This window comes from Scardinius erythrophthalmus (genome assembly GCF_964197995.2).
Source record: "Scardinius erythrophthalmus genome assembly, chromosome: 16".
Classification (NCBI taxonomy): domain Eukaryota; kingdom Metazoa; phylum Chordata; class Actinopteri; order Cypriniformes; family Leuciscidae; genus Scardinius; species Scardinius erythrophthalmus.
This window is the reverse complement of record NC_138236.1, coordinates 41,086,854-41,108,008: the sequence shown is the minus strand read 5'-3', so window position 1 is coordinate 41,108,008 and position 21,155 is coordinate 41,086,854. Positions and strand designations below refer to the sequence as shown.

At 42.3% G+C, this 21,155-nt stretch overlaps 2 protein-coding genes and 1 long non-coding RNA gene across 4 annotated transcripts in view; 2 read left to right on the top strand and 1 right to left on the bottom strand.

Annotated features, from left to right (window-relative positions):
• LOC308704535 (NACHT, LRR and PYD domains-containing protein 3-like) overlaps nt 1–8,567 on the bottom strand; it is a gene marked incomplete at both ends in the record, with an annotated part of 36,033 nt that extends 27,466 nt beyond the window's left edge. The window contains 3 exons of the mRNA XM_081388905.1: nt 2,432–4,150; nt 5,183–5,187; nt 8,166–8,567. Of these exons, the coding sequence (XP_081245031.1) occupies nt 2,432–4,150; nt 5,183–5,187; nt 8,166–8,567 (2,126 nt within the window). The remainder of the gene's footprint in view (nt 1–2,431; nt 4,151–5,182; nt 5,188–8,165) is intronic.
• Nucleotides 8,568–10,327: 1,760 nt separating this feature from the next.
• On the top strand, nt 10,328–12,045 carry LOC308704281. The gene is made up of 4 exons (XR_014031784.1): nt 10,328–10,375; nt 11,168–11,366; nt 11,510–11,559; nt 12,002–12,045. It is a non-coding gene; the product is annotated as an uncharacterized lncRNA (long non-coding RNA).
• Nucleotides 12,046–12,174: 129 nt separating this feature from the next.
• On the top strand, nt 12,175–13,009 carry LOC308704280 (uncharacterized protein). 2 transcript variants are annotated; one of them, XM_081388455.1, is made up of 5 exons: nt 12,175–12,230; nt 12,331–12,412; nt 12,505–12,538; nt 12,622–12,708; nt 12,887–13,004. In XM_081388455.1, the coding sequence occupies exons 1-5, from the start codon at nt 12,208–12,210 to the stop codon at nt 12,973–12,975; spliced, it is 315 nt and encodes a 104-aa protein (XP_081244581.1). In that variant the 5' UTR covers nt 12,175–12,207; the 3' UTR covers nt 12,976–13,004. The 2 variants fall into 2 exon arrangements, 1 of the variants encoding a protein (XP_081244581.1); XR_014031783.1 differs by having other exon boundaries at nt 12,190–12,412; nt 12,851–13,009.
• Nucleotides 13,010–21,155: the final 8,146 nt, after the last annotated feature.

Genomic DNA, 21,155 nt, shown 5'->3' with positions numbered 1-21,155 from the left:
CAGCCCTAGTGTGTGTGTGTGTGTGTGTCTGTACATGTGTCAGCTTATTGTATTTTTAAACATTTTTAGCGAATTGCTTAAAGTTATTGAAACTTTAGAGTGATTAAGAAGCACGGATAAATGAACAAAATGAGCTTGATGATTTAAAAACACATCAGAACTCAAATCGGCGTGTGTTCCGCTTCGTGGCATTTTAATGGTCAAATACACACACAATTACGTAAAGAACACCCAACTTGCTTCTTGTGCGCACGCTCATTTTTTGAATGACTTTACACAACCGTTTGGAAATGATGTAATCGAGTCACATGACAATGGTAAGTGGTTACAATCTTGTATATTAAGATATGAAGTATTTCTTATGGCCAGTTAGATTGGTGTCTGCTGAACTTCATGGATTCATGTATTAAGTCTGAGTTGTTTTTATCTGCACCATCATATTACAGACAACTGCTGGTGTAATTATGCAGTTGTGGAGACGAATGATGATTCCAAAGCAATACATGCATATACACTACCAGTCAAACGTTTGGGATTGCTAATATCTTTAAGGTTTTAAAGGAAGTCTCTTCTGCTGCATTTATTTGATTCAAAATAAAAAATAACAGTAATATTGTGAAATATTATTCCAATGTAAAACAGCTCTTTTCTACGTGAATATATAGTAAAGTGTAACTTTCTATTCATCAAAGAATGTTTTTGGAGCATCAGATCATCATATTAGAATGATTTCTGAGGGATCATGTGACACTGAAGACTGGAGTAATGATGCTGAAATTCAGCTTTGATCACAGGAATAAATTACATTTTAAAATATATTAAAATAAAAACCAGTTGTTTTAAAGTGTCATAATATTTAATAACATTACTGTTGTGTTCAATCATTTACAGATCAAATACATGAACTCACAGCGGCAGGAGAAATAGAGCAAACACTTTAAAAATATGAATTATCTAACATCATAACAGACATCAAATAATTTGATAAATTTGATCATGCTGTTTTAATAGCTTTGCTTGTAATTAATGAAATAATAGTTATTTCCCTGCATTTTATTCCATTAAAATAATTTTATTACAGCAGCACAACCTTCATCTGTGACACCACACTTACACAACCTGTAGAGAACAATGACACACTCTTCACTCGCTCAGATCAACAAAATCTTTGCTTTTCTTAATTTTCTGAATTGTGTTCATAATTTGTGCAATATCTCTTTTTTAAACAATTAATTCAATATATCAGTAACTGTTATTCTAAGAGATTATGTCTCTATGTGAGGGAGAAAGATTATATAAAACTGATAAAATGGAATACATTACATACAATACATACATTAAATATAAATGTGTATATACATGAATTATAAATGCATATATTTGAAAATAAATTTCTCAAACAAATATCATAAAAAACGGTTAAGCAGATCACAAATCAGGTCAGATAGGTGGAGGGTTTAAAAGCTGAAGTGTGACTCATATTTTTTGTTAAACCATTAATTTATAATGTTTAAGTAAGGACTGTTATAATGTTTTAACAGTGATGCTTGTTCTCAGTGTTACTTACACCACAAATCTAGTTGCTGTAACCACAGGAATCAGAAAAAAGAAAAAAAGTATTTTTTTACCTGCATCAGAAAATTATTCATAGAAATTAAGCACACGGGTTTGTTTGCTTTTTACTTGTTTATTTACTACTTGTTTATTTAATAATTTACTTAGTTTTATTGTCTTAGGAAATGATGCGCACAAAATGTGAATCATTATCCATCATTTTGCCAGCAACTGGTGATAAAGAAAAATGTTGATGAGACATTAATCTAATTTATTTTCTTAATACTTCTCTTGTGGCCCCTAGTGAAAAAATGCGTATTTTCATGAATCAAGAAGTGTTTTGTGTTCAACAAGTTGTCTTTGTAAGTAAGCTAATCTAATCTTTTATCCTCACAGCGCGTCAGTTATGCGGCGATGCGCTATGAAATTATTGCGGGTCAAATAAACTGTAATATTAATGATAAAAGTAGCATAATAATGATAACAACAGTAATGTAATATGCCCTGTGTGCCCGTCCCCTACGCCACTGTGAAGAGCTAAATGCCACCAGGAATGGCATCAAGGCCATTAACTGTTTTGAAAAACAGGAAGGATCTACTTGATGCATCCTTCAAAATGAGCTGAATTAAAGACACAAAATGAAGTCTGTCTTCAAAACATCCTTCAAACTGAGACGGCCTTCAGAGGCGCTTGATGACGTGGCAGTCGAGATATGCAGCCTTACTAGGACACAGCCAAGGTTTGAGAAACACCCGCAAATTATGTACAATATCCCAGAAATCAGTCTGTGCCCCGTGATTTAAACACCTCTGATCTCTTAGTTTCTCTTTGTTCATAATGTTTTAGACTGTAATGATTGCACTCAGTGTTACTTACTGATCATTTCTGCCTCCAATTAAGTTGGTCAGGTGAAACTCCTGCAGTGTCTGCTCTGAGGACAAGAACAAAAACACTAAAGCTGACCACTGAGACGAGGAGAGTTTCACTTCACATAAACGATGCGTATGAGGTTTAGCTTCGTTCACTAGAGAAAGATCACCCAGTTCATTCAAACAGTGAAACAGATTGATGTATTTATCTGGAGAGGGATTCTCACTGATCTTTTCTTTAATATAGTCAACTGTTCTCTCATTGTTGTGAGAGCTGTTTGTCTGTGTCTTTAGTTCTTGTAAGAGACTCTGATTAGACGCCACTGACAGACCCAGAAGGAAACGAAGGAAAAGGTCCAGATGCCCATTTTTACTGTGTAAAGCCTCATCCACAGCTCTCTGATGGAGATCAGATAGGGAAACTGTGTCTCCATGAGTTGGTTTGATAATCTGGTCAAACACATTGATGTTATTGTTGATAAAGGAGAGATGCACATATAGAGCTGCTAGATGTTCCTGAATGCTCAGGTGAACAAAGCAGAAGACTTTCCCCTGACACAAGCCCAACTCCTCTCTGAAGATCTGAGTGCACAATCCTGAGTAAACTGATGCTTCTGTCTCATCAATGCCACACTCGCTCAGGTCTTCCTCATAGAAGATCAGGTTGCCTTTCTCAAGCTGCCGATAAGCCAGTTTCCCCAGTTTGAGAATCATGTCTTCATTTCTCACTTTCTTCTCATAGTCCTTCTCATGTTTGATGTTGGTCTGAAGGATCAGGAAGTGTGTGTACATCTGAGTGAGAGTCTTGGGAATCTCTCCTCTCTCTGCTTCACTCAACATCTTCTCTAGAACAGTGGCTGAGAACCAGCAGAACACTGGGATGTGGCACATAATAAAGAGGCTCCTTGAGGACTCCAGGTGTGAGATAATCCTGTCGGCCAGACTCTGATCACTGATTCTCTTCCTGAAGTATTCCTGCTTCTGTGTGTCACTGAAGCCTCGTACCTCTGTCACTCGATGGACACACTCAGAGGGGACGAGATCCGCTGCTGCTGGTCTGGAGGTGATCCAGATGAGAGACGAGGGAAGCAGATTCCCCACAATGAGGTTCATCAGCAGCTCGTCCACTGAGGCTGATTCAGTCACATCACACAACCTCACATCGCTCTGAAAATCCAGAGACAGACGACACTCATCCAGACCATCAAAGATGAACAACACTTTATACTCATCACTGGATATTTCCATTTCTTTGCTTACAGGGAAAAAGAGATGAAGAAGATCTGAAAGACTGAGTGTTTTGTCCTTCATCAAGTTGAGCTCTCTGAAAGCAAGTGGAAATATGAGCTGGACGTCCTGATTCTCTTTCCCTTCAGCCCAGTCCAGGATGAGCTTCTGCACAGAGACTGTTTTCCCAATGCCAGCGACTCCCTTTGTCAGCACAGTTCTGATGGGTTTGTCTTGTCCAGGTAAAGGTCTAAAGATGTCACTGCATTTGATCGGTGTGTCCTCTGTGTCTGCTCTCCTGGACTGTGTCTCAATCTGTCTCACCTCATGTTCATTATTGATCTCTCCACTTCCACTCTCTGTGATGTAGAGCTCTGTGTAGATCTCATTCAGGAGTGTTGGGTTTCCCTGCTTTGATATTCCCTCATACAAACACTCAAACTTCTGTCTCAGATTTGATCTCAAAGTGTTGAGGACTTCAGCAGGTTTAGAGTCATTGCTGTAAGATTAAAATATCACATTATTACACAAGTCAGAGAAGTAAATAGCCATAAATTACAAAACTATTTATGGGACGCAGAACATCATTAGGTTTCTGAAATATGTTAATCATTAATCATGTGTTTGAGTAGCCTGGGAAAACCCAGACAACTTCCGGCAAATTTAGATTTGCTCTGCAAGTAGTCAGGCAAAGAGCTCATTCAAGCCCATTTCTAATCCGTCGAAATCGCGGCACCAATCAGAAACGTTGAGGCGGGCTTTACACAATGACGATTGCTCTGATTGGTTTTAGGTCTATCCAATTGCGCCCAGAGGCATTTGAGCGATGTCCGTTGGTGAAGCGCAACTTTTAAATGCATTATTATATTCAAATTGCAAACACATGAGGGCAGCCTCCATGAAAGACCCACTGGCAGATGAACTTGATACTACATTTCTCTCCGAAACGGTAGGAAATTAAATTAGATTTAATAGAGAATTTTAACTGTGACAAGATGATTGACAGGGCAGTTTACATGACAGGATGCACGCGATAGAGCCATCCGATAAAGATGACGAAGTAGTATGTCCCAAACTTGCCTACTTTTTTGCTACACATTCAAAAGTAAATAACTTTTCTTCACAAAAAGAGTACATACTTTTATGGCGTAGTGTAACTTAGGCGAATTGGGACGCAGCATATGGATTTACACGATGACGATCGCTCTGATTGGTTTTAGGTCTATCCAATTGCGCCCAGAGGCATTTGTGCGATGTCCGTTGGTGATGCCCCTTTGGAAATGAGTTATTAATGAAGCTTTGCCAGACCATAACTCAGTTACTACTGAGAATGGTCTGGTTTCTGTAACGGCAGATTACAAACAAAAAGGTGTGAGGACTCAAAAGCTGGAGAAATAAGTATTTATTAATAAAAACACAAAACAAAACCCACGAGGGGGAAAACAGAACTAAGTAAATACAAAAACAATAACAGACTATGAACACTATGGAAGATCTCGGGGAAACAGGAAACAAAAGACAATGAACCGACACAGACTGCAAACAAGAGGGGACTTATAAAGGGAACTAATCAAGAGGGAACAGGTGGGAGAACTCAAACAATAATCAGATAACAAGTGGGAGGGATCAGACAATGACATGAGCACATGGCCCAAAATAACAAAACACCCATGTGCAGCACAAGACAGGACAGGCATGTGACATTACCCCCTCCCTACGGAGCGGCTACCAGACGCTCCATCAGACCAGGGCGGGACGGTAGGGACAGACCAGGGCGGGACGGGACGGGACGGGAGGGACAGACCAGGGCGGGACGGGAGGGACAGACCAGGGTGGAGACAGTCCATCGGGCGGCCAGGGCGGAGCAGACAGTCCATCTGGCAGCCAGAACGGAGACGACAGTTTATCGGGCGGCCAGGGCGGAGACTCTCCCTCAGGCGGCCAGGGCGGAGCGGCCAGTTCATCGGGCGGCCAGGGTGGAGACTTTCCCTCCGGCGTCCAGGGCAGAGCGAACAGTCCATCTGGCGGCCAGGGCGGAGACTTTCCCTCGGGCGGCCACGGCGGAGACGACCCCTCGGGCGGCCACGGCACTGGAACAGACCCCGGCTCAGGAACTGGAATCGACACCACCGGCTCAGGAACTGGAACAGACCCCACCAGCTCGGGAACAGACACCACCGGCTCGGGAACAGACACCACCGGCTCAGGAACAGTCAACACCGGTTCAGGAACAGACACCACCGGCTCAGACACCACCGACTCAGGAACAGACACCACCGGCTCAGACACCACCGGCTCAGGAACAGACACCACCGGTTCAGACACCACCGGCTCAGGAACAGACACCACCGGCTCAGGAACAGACACCACCGGCTCAGACACCACCGGCTCAGGAACAGACACCACTGGCTCAGGTTCAGGAACAGACACCACCGGCTCAGGAACAGACACCACCGGCACAGACACCACCGGCTCCGGCTCGGGAACAGACACTGGCTCCGGCTCGGGAACAGACACTGGCTCCGGCTCGGGAACAGACACTGGCTCCGGCTCGGGAACAGACACTGGCTCCGGCTCGGGAACAGACACTGGCTCCGGCTCGGGAACAGACACTGGCTCCGGCTCGGAAACAGACACTGGCTCCGGCTCGGGAACAGACACTGGCTCCGGCTCGGGAACAGACACTGGCTCCGGCTCGGGAACAGACACTGGCTCCGGCTCGGAAACAGACACTGGCTCCGGCTCGGGAACAGACACTGGCTCCGGCTCGGGAACAGACACTGGCTCCGGCTCGGGAACAGACACTGGCTCCGGCTCGGGAACAGACACTGGCACCACCGGCTCAGGCACTGACACTGGCACCACCGGCTCAGGCACTGGAACTGGCACCACCGGCTCAGGCACTGGAACTGGCACCACCGGCTCAGGCACTGGAACTGGCACCAACGGCTCAGGCACTGGAACTGGCACCACCGGAACTGGCACTGGAACTGGCACCACCGGCTCAGGCACTGGAACTGGCACCACTGGAACTGGCACCACCAGCTCAGGCACTGGAACTGGCACCAACGGCTCAGGCACTGGAACTGGCACCAACGGCTCAGGCACTGGAACTGGCACCAACGGCTCAGGCACTGGAACTGGCACCAACGGCTCAGGCACTGGAACTGGCACCACCGGAACTGGCACTGGAACTGGCACCACCGGCTCAGGCACTGGAACTGGCACCACCGGCTCAGGAGCAGACACAGGCTCGACGGCGGCCATCTTGTCAGGGGACACAGGCTCGGCAGGCGTGGCGTGAACAGGCTCGGCGGCGGCCATCTTGTCCGAAGACACAGGCTCGGCAGGCGTGACGTGAACAGGCTCGGCGGCGGCCATCTTGTCCAAAGACACAGGCTCGGCAGGCGTGACGTGAACAGGCTCGGCGGCGGCCACCTTGTCCGAAGACACAGGCTCGGCAAACGTGACGTGAACACTCTCGGCGGCGGCCATCTTGTCCGAAGACCCAGGCTCGGCAGGCGTGACGTGAAGAGTCTCTGGATCAAGAGGGAACAGGTGGGAGAACTCAAACAATAATCAGATAACAAGTGGGAGGGATCAGACAATGACATGAGCACATGGCCCAAAATAACAAAACACCCATGTGCAGCACAAGACAGGACAGGCATGTGACATTACCCCCTCCCTACGGAGCGGCTACCAGACGCTCCATCAGACCAGGGCGGGACGGTAGGGACAGACCAGGGCGGGGCGGGACGGGACGGGACGGGAGGGACAGACCAGGGCGGGACGGGAGGGACAGACCAGGGCGGGACGGGAGGGACAGACCAGGGTGGAGACAGTCCATCGGGCGGCCAGGGCGGAGCAGACAGTCCATCTGGCAGCCAGAACGGAGACGACAGTTTATCGGGCGGCCAGGGCGGAGACTCTCCCTCAGGCGGCCAGGGCGGAGCGGCCAGTTCATCGGGCGGCCAGGGTGGAGACTTTCCCTCCGGCGTCCAGGGCAGAGCGAACAGTCCATCTGGCGGCCAGGGCGGAGACTTAGGGGACACAGGCTCGGCAGGCGTGGCGTGAACAGGCTCGGTGGCGGCCATCTTGTCCGAAGACACAGGCTCGGCAGGCGTGACGTGAACAGGCTCGGCGGCGGCCATCTTGTCCAAAGACACAGGCTCGGCAGGCGTGACGTGAACAGGCTCGGCGGCGGCCACCTTGTCCGAAGACACAGGCTCGGCAAACGTGACGTGAACACTCTCGGCGGCGGCCATCTTGTCCGAAGACCCAGGCTCGGCAGGCGTGACGTGAAGAGTCTCTGGATCAGCAGAAGTGATGGATCGCTGGGGTGGCGCAGGCAGTGCGATTCGCTCGGACGGGGCCGGCAGAGCAGGAAACCTGGTCGGCGCGGGCAGAGCAAGACGCCTGGGCAGTGCGTCAGGGGCAGTAGTAACCTCCGGGATGGTCTTCGTGTTATGAGCCACCGGACTCGGGACCACCGGAACTGGGACCACCGGAACTGGGTCCACCGGAATAGCCACGGAGGGGTTCTTCCTTCTCCTCCTCCGCTTCGGAACCACTGGAACTGGGACCACCGGAACAGGAACCACCGGAACAGAGACCATTCCCCTGGCGATCCTCTCCTGATGGCGAATGAAACCCTCCACCATCGCCTCAAAACTGACGTGATCAAAAGCTCTACAGATCAGCCAGTCCATCGGTTCATCCAGCGCATAATTAAAGAGATCCCTGCAAGCCTCCTCGCCCAGGTTCAGCCCTTCAGCAGCGCGACGGAACCTCTGCCCGAACTCCCTCACCTCCATCCCCTGCTGACGGAGGGAGACTAACTCCTGAAACTGGAGAATCCGCTCCCATTGCGGACAGGAGACTGGTTGCGCCTCTCTTCTCCGCTGAGTCCTCATAATAGGTCGGTTCATTCTGTAACGGCAGATTACAAACAAAAAGGTGTGAGGACTCAAAAGCTGGAGAAATAAGTATTTATTAATAAAAACACAAAACAAAACCCACGAGGGGGAAAACAGAACTAAGTAAATACAAAAACAATAACAGACTATGAACACTATGGAAGATCTCGGGGAAACAGGAAACAAAAGACAATGAACCGACACAGACTGCAAACAAGAGGGGACTTATAAAGGGAACTAATCAAGAGGGAACAGGTGGGAGAACTCAAACAATAATCAGATAACAAGTGGGAGGGATCAGACAATGACATGAGCACATGGCCCAAAATAACAAAACACCCATGTGCAGCACAAGACAGGACAGGCATGTGACAGTTTCAACCAGGCTAGTGTTTGAGTGATTTGTGATGTGAATTGCAGCACCTAAAATTAAACAACAGCAACAACAAAAAGTCCTGCATTTTACTTGAAACCAGGATACATGCTTTCATTAAAGTCTTGTGGTTGAATCACAGGCTTGTACACAGTTTTGTTTTTAACTGGTCTGGATAGAAGGTTTGACCTTAAATCAGAATGAAGAGGGTAAAGAATCAGACACACTGATATTGATGTAATTGTGTAATTAACTGAGTAACAGACCAACAGCTTTTACAGTGTGTGAATGTATTAACAATACAATATACATAGAGCTTTACACAAGAGCACAATGATAATAACTAATAGACTGAAACCAGCAAGATTGTAACTCATTAACCCAGATAGCAAAAAATATCTGCACGGCTTCTTTTTGCCGCCGGCCCCAAGCTGTCGGCTATAGGTGCGCCCCGCTGGCGGAGATTAAACGTTTGCCGCCGAATACGTCACTCCCATTTCTTGCGAGATGCCGCCGGCGAACAGCCGCCGGGCCGCCGACTTCATTCTCTCTGACGGCTGCCGCCGTCTAAATGAACCGCGGCCGGCTGGCGGCAAGCCGCTTTGATATCGACCAGCCATGAGTGAAACTGATAGCATTTTAACTACTTTTCACATTTAAAGCGATTATAATTATTATGTGAATTATATAAATTTTTGTTGTTGCTCTAAAGCCATTAGGGGTTATAACAGATTTGACTCTGATTCCATTTAAATTAGCCTACTTTGAAACTCTGAAGCGATAGCAGATATGTAAAATATATAGAATTATTTTATTCACTTAAGGTGACAATTCTTTACATTTCTTTGATTTATGCACAATTTGAGATGTACCAATAATAGACCAAAAATGATTAATTTTTCTAAAACTTACTTGCCAATAAATATCTTTCTGATTCTGATTTTTTTTTAAATAAATATTTCATTCATGGTATGAACAATTTAGATTTTTCACCAATGCCTGAAATCAGTGAACAATGAAAGACATCTGCAACTTGGCCAAAATCTTGGGTTTGCTTTATATTTTTTTTTATTAATTTGCAACCATGGTAATGTCTATGAGAAACATGAAAATGTCTGTTTTGACCTGAAGGATAAAGTGAAATATTTAGAAATATTTTGTCTCTCTGTCATGTCTTTCATTGTTTTTACAAGCTAATTTTTTTTTATTTATTTTACCTTTTACATGTATAAGGGATTACTTTGCAGTTTGCAATTGCGAGTTTCACGACCTGTACAAATGTTTAAGAAAATGTTAAAGCACAAACAGAGAAGTACCTCCACCGGTCGAGAGGGGCAGCACCTAAAAAACTGAAGCAGATAACTCGTCTCGTCACCTCTATGCTCCTCACACGGTTTCAGTATTTGGAGAGAGGAAATATACGATCTTTTAAGTAAGTACATTTTGCCTTTTTGTGTGATGCAATATTACTATGTTCATTTTTGACATTGTTTTTAGTACTTCTTCTTAAAATCTGTTCTTGCCTAACTAGTCAAGCTAAAGTAACTTAAGTTAGTCTTGTTTGCAAAGTTTCCGCCATGTTTCTGACATAGCTAGGCTAACGTTACTTGGTTTCTTCCTGGCGTTGAGTTTTTTTCTTCTTCTAAGTATATGTTTAACTGTTACGTATGTTTGTACAAGTGTGAGTACATGTGGTTTAAGATAGTATTGGTCAGTCGAATTAACTAACGTTACAGTTCCTGAACTACGGACAATTATTCTGCCGCCTAACGTTACGTGGGAATGGAAACGTTAGCAAAATCTTCACGACAAGAAAGACTGATTTTTATAGTAGTATAACTTGTGTTGTTTTCTAACTAAACATAATTATGCTGCTAGTCTAGATTACAGTGTTCGCTACCACATGCTGTTCACCTTTTTTACACAGTTCAAGCATGTTCTAACGTTGCTACATGTTGAAATGTATCTAGCTACAGTAGGTAACGTTAGCCAAACTTTACATCTAGAAAGACTTAGCGGTAGTTTAACTTTTGGTGTTTTCTTACAAAAATAACGATATATATAGGTTGTTTATATGATTTTGTTTGTCTGAACATGGTTTTCTGTTGATCCACTTGTGAAAATTACTGCTTTTTCGAAGGGGTGAGCATTTTAATGTTGTTGATTTTGCCTGAAAAAAATGAATCAAAAAGTATACTTTATGCTAATGTGTCTTCTATTTTAGATGCTTCACATTGTTCAGTTTATCAACAAGGAGGATCTGCCATTTGCAGTGGTTCCGCAAGAGTGGTTTAGCGAAGGGCATGTGCCATTGGCCCCCATTTAACCTCCGCAAAAAAGACAAGGGAACAATTTAGCCATCCGCTGCACACCTCCACACAGCACCTGGGAGAAACATCATTTTAAGTTCATGAAGGGAGCAGGTATATGGGTCTGACTTGTACATTTGATTTTCCTTTATTTCATCTGTGTAATTTATTTGTCTGTTCATTGTGGATAACGGACTCTTTCATTCATTATTATTATTATTATTATTATTATCAAATTTCTGTTTCCTCTTCCTCAGAACCAGGTTTCTCCCCAGTAATCCAGAATCCGCCAAGAGTTTGAGTACAAGTAAGTGATGTTATTTGTGAAGTTTTTTGTCTTGGAAACTATTGCTTCTATTTAAAGTCGGCATGAACCAGAAGTTACAAACGACTTTTCTCCAGTGTTGTGATGTATTTCCAAGTGAAAGGGAATATTGAATAGAGGAGCAGGGTTTTACTCTAGCTCTCCTCACCTCCATCTCTGCTCATAGCAGACTAATGGTTTGAGGGAAGTTGCCACGCCCTCACGCCATTGCACATGACTGGAAGAGAAGTTGTTTCGAGGGGGGAGGGAAGGGTAATGTATTTGATTAAAGATTATAAGGGTACATGAATAAAAAAAATGAAGTGCACAGATGAATCATTTACATAAACACTACAATAGTACATATAAAAATACAAATTGTAAAAAAAATTTCATGCTGACTTTAAGATGATGAATCCTTTTATCATAATCTGTTTTTCACTAGGACACTTGATGGGATTCGCTGCAGCAGTTTCTGGATGAAAGGTGTTGAGGTGTGTTGTACATTCCATTAGCTTTGCACAGTTCAATTATTGTTTCGTTACTGAATATGCAATACTCTGCATTGAAATGAAAGATGTTATGTTTGCTCCCCCAGCTCATCACGTACTAAGCTTTACACCCCCGGCAGCAAATTTACCCTGGCAGCATATGGGTGAAAACTCTGGAGATATGTAATACGTTGCGCTTAACTAAGTGTTACATTTAAGTCCAATTCATTAAATGTATGCACTAACTTCAAACATATTTTTACATGTCAATGATTGTCAATAGGAGGGAGAAAGTCATTGATCTATTGTTGGCCCTTGTACTCCAATGGCATCTCGTGTCAAGCATGAAGTTTTCAGCTGTGAAGGTATATTCTAGCCCTATGTTTTAATGTCCAGTGTTTTAACAGTATTGAAAATAGTGCCTTTAGTTGTTTTTTATTTTATTTTTTAAATGTAGAACCAGGCCCTGAGGGAAAGCAATGCACGAGCAGGTGAGAATTTGCACTGTTTCTTAAATTGTACTTTTTTGTGTGTGATGTAAGTCCAAAATTACCATATGCCTTTCATTTTGTAGCTTCGGATGACAGCGGCTTACTTCAAGAGCAGGTGAAGCAAGTTCAACAAACAATGTTGAAGATGTTTGCTTGCACTGGGCAATCAGGTACAACTTGCAAACAGCACTTGTGGTTGTTGGTTTAATTCCCACTGGGGCTACCTGTACATGTAGTAGATCTAGATATAAATGTCATAGTTTAGTAATTGAGGGACCAGGACTGACTATTTTATTCTGGGAAACCCTGTAGGTGCAGATCAGACCCTTATGCTGTGACGTCTTGCAGAATTTGGTGATGTTGTGTCTGTTGGAGTTATCCCTGTCAGGGGATCTGTTACTCCCCCTACACACCCAGGAAGATTTGCCGTGTCTTGACAACAGTTTGAAGCAGGATAAAAAGCTCCAGGAACAATTTGTAAGTTTGCTGATTATAACGCCATAGAGTAATCTAAAAAGTAAAATTTAAGATTGTATACTGCATATATTACAGTCTGAATCCTTAGCCTTTCACATTTTTTATTTATTTATGAGAAGCTTCAGAGAAATGTAATTTGTAACACTTTTTTGGATTTTCAGCTTGGTGTCAGGGATAAAGCATGTTTTAGAGACATGTTCCTGAAGATCATTGTTCAAAGTAAGTTGGATATATTTTTTATTATATTTAAGTAGATGTGTATGGCCTCAAGCAATTCAAATGAAATGATAGATCTGTATTTTCTAAATTAGCCATCAGGAAGGACCCGGCAACCCAGGATGCCACTGATGAAGCGGTCTAGGTTAACGTTTCGCGTTACCTGAAAGGAGCATCTGACCGTGAAGGCAGAAAAAGGCACCAGGCTGACTACTGACACCCCAGAATCACTGACAACTGGAATCCTTTCTTAATCTTGCAGTCAGTAACATCAAGACCCCTAAAGAAGTCAGAAGTGTCACGCTATACTCACTAACTGTGCAAAATACTTTTATTTTCTTTTTTCAAATATTAGTCCTTGTGCCACAGGTCAGCATTGCAGTTATACCGGTAACGGTCTATTCTACTCCAGAGCTTTACTATAAATTACTGCCACTTATCCTATTGTTAGAAATGGCTTGTAAATGTGATGTCATACTTTTATTTATTTTATTTGGTATGCTGCACATTATTTTCAAGTATTCTCTTTACTTGTCATAATGTTTACTGGTAATTTTTTTCACCCTAGAGCTGTCCTCTTTATATGAACAATTATTGTAAGAGTTGTAATTTGCTTGTAAGGCTGTTTTTTGTTGTTCTTTTTTACCAAAATTTAATTAGAAACCTGCATGTTAGTATATTTATTTATTTATTTTTCTGTTATGTTTCAGTGATCTGACACATCTTGTTTAAATGACAGTTACTGTACTTTGAAATGTGGAATAAAAATGGCAAGTGGATATTTGTCTGGTTTGAGCAATCATTATTCTTGATAAACTGCATGCTATAAATATTAAATATATATATATAGCCAGAATAAGCGGCGGCAGATCGCTGGAAAATAGCGCTTGCCTCCGGCGGGCCGCGGAAGGGTCGCCTTCAATATAAAGGCGGCGGAATAGTGGTTGGCCCGCGGGCCGGCCGCGGAACGAAGGCGGTAGGAAGGCGGCTGCCGCTTTTAAAAAGCGGCTGCCGCCGGCGGTGCGCCGTCCAACGTGTTTGCGATGTCGCCATTCTGCCGCTTCTACTGCCGCCGGAGCACCGACGGTGGTCCGCCGACTCATTGCTATCTGGGAAACTGCTGTATATGAACAACAATTTCATAAAAATCAAATACAATAAGCAAATCTTTTATAGAAATTATATACCTGAGATCAGGTTGTTTGTCTCCACTCTTAAACATTATTGGCGGATCCATAGAGTTGTCACTCTTCATAGACACACAGCTGGACTCTGGGTTTGAGCTCTTCTGCTGGACTGAACTGGTTTTCAAACTGAGAAAAATAAAAAGCAGACAGACTTATAAATGTTGTGCACTTTTACTGGAATCTTCTATCTTAAGGGAAGGGAAGGGATGGGAGGGAAGGGAAGGGAAGGGGAGGGGAGGGGGAGGGTCCACGGGCTGCGCTGAAACCACGCTCACTCGCGGGAAAGTTGACTCGCGGGCGCACACTGCCGATGATGGCACCAGTTGTCGGCGCGACGGGAGGATGAAGGCTGAGGCGGGAGATAGTCGGTTCGGCCCCATTCACCAGTAACAGCGGATTATCAGTGAATCCCAGTTGTCTTTGACGAAAGTTTATAAAACTATCCCGTGTAAAATGATCACTACAGAGGCGGGTTTTGGTGGTGATCCTTAGCTCTCCATCAAGGTGGCTCTTCACAAAATTAATCAACCTCTTCTTGATATGTTTTTGTTTGATATGTCGTTTTTCGGAAATTTAATCGATCTGTTTTATAAGTGATCGCATCCAGGAAATACGCATTTTCATGACGAAGGCATAGCTAGCTAGCAAACTGTAGGCTGTAACCTCAGCAGCTCCAGTGTGTCATCGAGCCCCCGTTTTAGCCCCGCCCACAAAATCCTGAACACAGCAATGGTGAAAAACTGTTTAACGGTCTAACTCCCAGGGCTCGAAATTAACTTTTTTACTTGGTAGCACTGGTGCTCCCAACTTCAAAAAGTTAGGAGCACCACCAAAAATTAAGGAGCACCACAACTACAAATTATATATTAACAGATTTTATTTCATCCTGTGGCCAAGATTTGAAATTTGGTCTTCTGGCTCTATACCATCTCACCCCGATGATATTGGCACATGATTTGTCATTTGACATAAATTCAGTGAAGGCAAGCTCTTCTTTGGCGATGGTGTATGCGCTGTTATATTCATAGACAGTATGGTTATATTTGACGTATCCTGCCGATTAAAAGCCTTAATAATCGAACCTGATGAACCTGATTTGTTTGCCACACACCTGTCCCTGCATTTTTTGCTTGGCACTTGGCACTCTATTGCTATTAATATGCTGTATTAATCTTTGTTAATAAAAATACAGCTGTTCATTAATGTTACTTCACAGTGCATTAACTATGTTAACAAATAAAATACAAATATTTCAATAATGTAGGCTATTATTAGCCCAAATGTTGAAATTAACATTAACTGTTATTATCAGCCCGAGCCCACCATTATTCAACATAATATCTGTGTGCGTGCAACAAGCAAGAAGTGCCTTTGTAATCCAGTGACGCGTGTCCATTTGATTTTTATTAATAAAACTTTTCTGCAAAGATGGAAGTTGACGATCGCCATCTCTGTAGTGAGCGCGCATATAGAGAGAAATGCACATCATTGATTAATCAGACTATATTTCTTTTCGTTTTGAATTGTTTCGTTTAAAGAAATTGACGATCACCATCTCCATAGTGAACGATAGATAGAAATGCACATCATGGATTACAGAGTCTTTTTTAGATTACTAGTCTATTTCTTTTCGGTTTGTATGGTTTCGTTTGCTGAAATTGATGATCACATCTCCGTATGAACGCGCCTAGAGAGAAATGCACATCATGGATTAAATAATCAGAGTGGCCTTTGTCTTTTCGTTTTGAGAAATTGACACTCGCCATGTCTGTGAACGCCATAGAGAGAAATGCACATCATGGATTAATCAGAGAGTAGGCTACCCTATATTTCTTTTCGTTTTGAATTGTTTTGTTTAAAGAAATTGACGATCACCATCTCCAAGTTTCGGTTAATTTATGAGATTTCAATGCAAGTGACCGCGGCATGCCATCGCCCATCATGTCATGATTATATTAAATATATAGGCAATTGGTTGATGAAAAATGTATTAAAATTAAGATACAATTTATACAAAACGAAATTCGTTTTAAAGAGGCCTTTTACAAAACTAAATTTATTGAAGTGGTCAAATCGTCTGACTCCCGATGCATCCCATCTTATTTGTGCTGTTCACTTTTCATAATCAAGAAAGATGGAAAAAATAACATTATAATATTTTAACAAATACGAAACTTAATGCGCTTATTTAATGAACTCGAGAACAAAATGCATCCTGGCAGCAGTGAGTGAGTGGGTGGTAGTTTCGGAGATGCGACATTAGGTTAGAGGTGTTTACATCTCTCGCGGTCACCTTTTTATGGAACAATTTACAAATTGCCTCGTCAGTATTTACCGCCTCTCCCTTCTCATTCGGTTGGAACCAGAAATATTGCCAAACTGCAACCACACATAAGCATTTTTTAGGCAATAAATAAATTATATATATTATAGGCTATATAAGTGCCGGTAATGGCGGTATTGAAACTGATACCGGTGCTATTTTAAGATCCCGCGGTATCCGATATTACCGTAATACCGCCCAACCCTAGTCAGGGGCTCAAATGTAAGAAAGGGGCAATGTGTAAAAAAAAAAAAAAAAAAAAAAAAAAAAAATATATATATATATATATATATATATATATATATATATGTGTGTGTGTGTGTGTGTGTGTGTGTGTGTGTGTGTGTGTGATACTATTTTATGTTTTTGAAAGAAGTCTTATGCTCATCAAGCCTGCATTTATTTAATCAAAAATACAGAAAAAAACGGTAGGCTAATATTGTGAAATATTATTACATGATGTTCTTTTTAACTTTTTATTAATCAAAGAATCTTTTAAAAAAAGAGCATCACATATAATCATATTAGAATGATTTCTGAAGGGTCATGTGACACTGAAGCCCCACAAAGGGCCCGCCCCCGCCCCCGCACGTGCCTGCTAACCTCAGCTCCTTGATGGTCCCCATCCACCTTTCTCTTCACCAACCAATTTAGTAGACTCATCTGAAAAATGAATGGTATTTTCAATCCCAGTGAAAATTCAGGGTTCTTGGTACCAATTTCGCAGTTCGTACAGCTTTCTCCTTTCTACAAGCGCTTGCTCGCTCTCCCGTGGCATCTGTCGTTGCCGCGCGCCCACATTTGAAATATTTGCATGTGAACGTGAATGTGAAAGGCCCCTTATTGTAACGTGACATTAAAGGTGCGCCGCTGCTTAATACATTGTAGGGGAAACACTGCACAATTCCTTTTTCACTGAAACTTCAAAGGAAGCAATAAAATGATGTCGAAACTAGATACCTGAGGTAATTTTGTTACACTATTTGCTGCTAGCCTGCATAATGATCTCATCGTTAAAGGGGACATATCATGCTAAATCCACTTTTTTAGCCCTTAAATGCATTTTGTTGTATATTTGGAGTGTTTAGAAGTACAGAAAAGTTGAAATTATTCTCTTCAGGTGCTTCGTTGATATCTTTATATTCTGTTTTGGTCATATTTTTCAACCTGTTCCGATTTTTCTGTTATCTATGACGTTTTGTGAACTATTACGTCACAGTATTTGCAGCGGAACTGCCAAATAAGGACATTGACTTCCGGCCCAACACTTCGAGCAATCCGCCATTTTGATTTCTCGCTGCAATTTTGTAGTCCAAGCTAAAAGATGCAGAAGTTACGAGAGGGTAAGTTAAAATGTTCGGTTGTTGGATGTAGTAACCCACACACTTCATTACACCGTCTAATGTAGATGAACTGCCGCGCTTGTGGAGCATGTTTAACTGAAAGAACGAGCAGAGAGAGAGACCGGGTCGCGCGCGCTCTCTCTCTCTCTCTCTTCAGAACCAGGCGAAAGTGTAAACAAGACATCACCGTCTCCAAACTAGACGCTGTCTTGCTCTCTCTCCCTCGCACATATTAATCAAAATAAATCGACACGGTGGTAAAAGGTCGGAAGACCAAAGTTTCATGTGTAAATACAGTAACACACCATTGCGATACATCCATATGAAGACGTTCTGCAGGTTCGTCGTCTTCATTTTCATCTCGCTCCGGCTCCGACTCTGGCTCGAACATGTACTGTACATGGCTGGACAAGTCTTCCGTTGTTGACATTTTGTTAATAACGTGTGAATAAAAAGTTTCTGTGCCGCTAGATAATCGTAAAAGGGGCCTGTGGAGCTATAATAATGAGGAATTCAGACCCAAGCATTGCAGTTCCGCTTTATATAGACTACAAATGTATGATTTATATTTAAAAAGGAACAATTTAAAAGCATGATATGTCTCCTTTAATACTTCTCGCCATTTATTCCAAGGGTACGACCGATTGCTTTCCATATATCCAACTTTTTAACTTTTAACTGTACCTCGGCGATTAACTTCTCAACAATGTCGTCTGTCATTTTAAATGCACAAGCCCTTTAAATTAGAGTGGATTCTGATTGGCAAGAGCACAATGATAATCATTAAAGGGTGGGTGAAACACTCAGTTTCAGTCAATCTCCTGTTAATCTTGAGTACCTATAGAGTAGTATTGCATCCTTCATATCTCCAAAAAGTCTTTAGTTTTATTATATTTATAAAAGAAAGATAGGCAGTTCCGAGTCTTTCCGGAAAAACGAGCAGCTGGAGGCGGGCCGTGTGGGCTGTGCTTACGCGCCGATAGCTAACAACACACAGACATTTGAAGCAGTTTTTCTCACCGCCTGCGGTTCCAACACACGACCGTGAACCTTTATCGTTGGGACTGCTCCATCCTTAAGCATTAGAGCATCGAACTGGGCCTTGTTTATAAAACAATCATCGTCGAAATGCAGGGAACAAACAAACTCCTGTGGCTGCAGCGAGCACAGAGCTTTGATGGGCGTACTGCTTTCGCTCTCTCTCTCTGGCCTGTGGGTGCGCGCGCGCCCTCTCGATAGAAGAGCCCTTAGGACCCATATAAGGAAATTCCGCCCCAGCTGACGTCACGAAGACCCATACTCGAAAAAAACTTTCCGGAACTTGTGACAAACCGGAAGGAGCATTTTTGGCACAGAAATACTCCTTCAAACGTACAACTTAGTTTTTGAAACTTTGTCCATGTTTAGCATGGGAATCCAACTCAGTATGCATGAAATAGCATTTCACCCCCCCTTTAATAGACTGAAACTTATAGGATTTGAACTTAGAATTATTCGGTTCCAATCTAGATCATTACAGTTTTTACAATCACTTTGCTACTATTTTCAGAACCTTGATGTATTTTTTCAAAACTCTAGACACAAAACTCAAAACGGTTATCACTTGTAACACAGGCTGTCTAATGTTCAAAACATTGCATTGTACATTCACATCTTTAAAGAAATCTTGCACTTGCACAATCATTGGTTCAAAAAACAAATTTACTGAGAAATACCATTGAAACATAACTATAGATCACCCACACACAAGCAACCGATAGTTTCACTGTTTCGTTGTTCGTACAATCATTAAATATTGTAGAACAAAATAAGTGATACAGGTTTCATTATGGCACTACATGTACAGTAAACACATCTCTGTAAAAGCACTGCAGTAATAGAGAGAATACTACAGACACAGTGGAATCATTGAACAAAGTTTGTAATATATTGATGAAAAACACTACAGTACAATCACAACAGGTTTATTTGAATCAAAGCAAAAATAATTAGCTATGAAATGCAGTGTTCCTCAACTTGCTTGCTTGTACTGTAAGAAACAGAACAGGAGTGATTATCTATACAGTGCAGTGCTGTCAATACTGTACATAGTCTGAAGAGGTGGTACAGTATTTGGGACCATAGACACAGTGTCTGATGAAGCATTATGATCAAATATTAGGCTACATCCATGGATATTGTAGTCTAATTAGTTCATGCTCCACGCTAATTGGTGACAATGAATCTCGTTATCTTGAAACTTTCATGATTTACAGTAAACATGTAAGATTGTTTGTCTGTTTCCACACAACTATGCAGTTAGAGTAATGCAACAGTAACTTATCATTTTGAGCAGTTGTACCAATTGATAGTTAGATCATTGTAAGGAAATGAATAGACACTCATTTGAAATGTAATGTGTGAATTGCGTTTTGAAATAGTAGTACTGTGATGTTAAGTTGTGTCATATTGAACAGGTGATTTTTGTTGAATGAACAAATGATTTAAGTTTTATGTGTATTGTATCCAAGCAATTGAGAAAAGGGTTAGAGTTTTGAAAAATGTGCATTTTGATCATTGGTTGTGGGTTTTGTGTCTAGAGTTGTGAAAAATTACATCAAGGTTCTGAAAATAGTAACAAAGTGATTGTAAAAAACTGTAAACTGCTGTATATTCATATCAATTTCATAAAAATCAAATACTATAAGAATAACTTTTATAGAAGCATAGGCGTAATTTGCGGGTGGGACGGGTGGGACATGTCCCCACCACTTTTTAAAACATCTCGCCGCACGAATGTACCAATTCTACAAATAAACAAAACATCTCCAGTTAACTGGCAGAGCATTCATTTAGTTCGTTTTTAAATAAGAGGCGATCTAGCCTGAAATGTGTTTTTTGAATCAAGTGATCAAAGTGCTCGTTGCCGCAGTGGCGCGGATACAGTGTTTTCTCGTGTGGCTCGCACACACACCGCACTGTCTTCACTCGGACGCGCGCTTCAATCAGTTGCAGATACTCTCAATTAGGGCTGGGCGATATGGAGCAAAAAATATATCTCGATATACGATATATATCTCGATATCTTTACA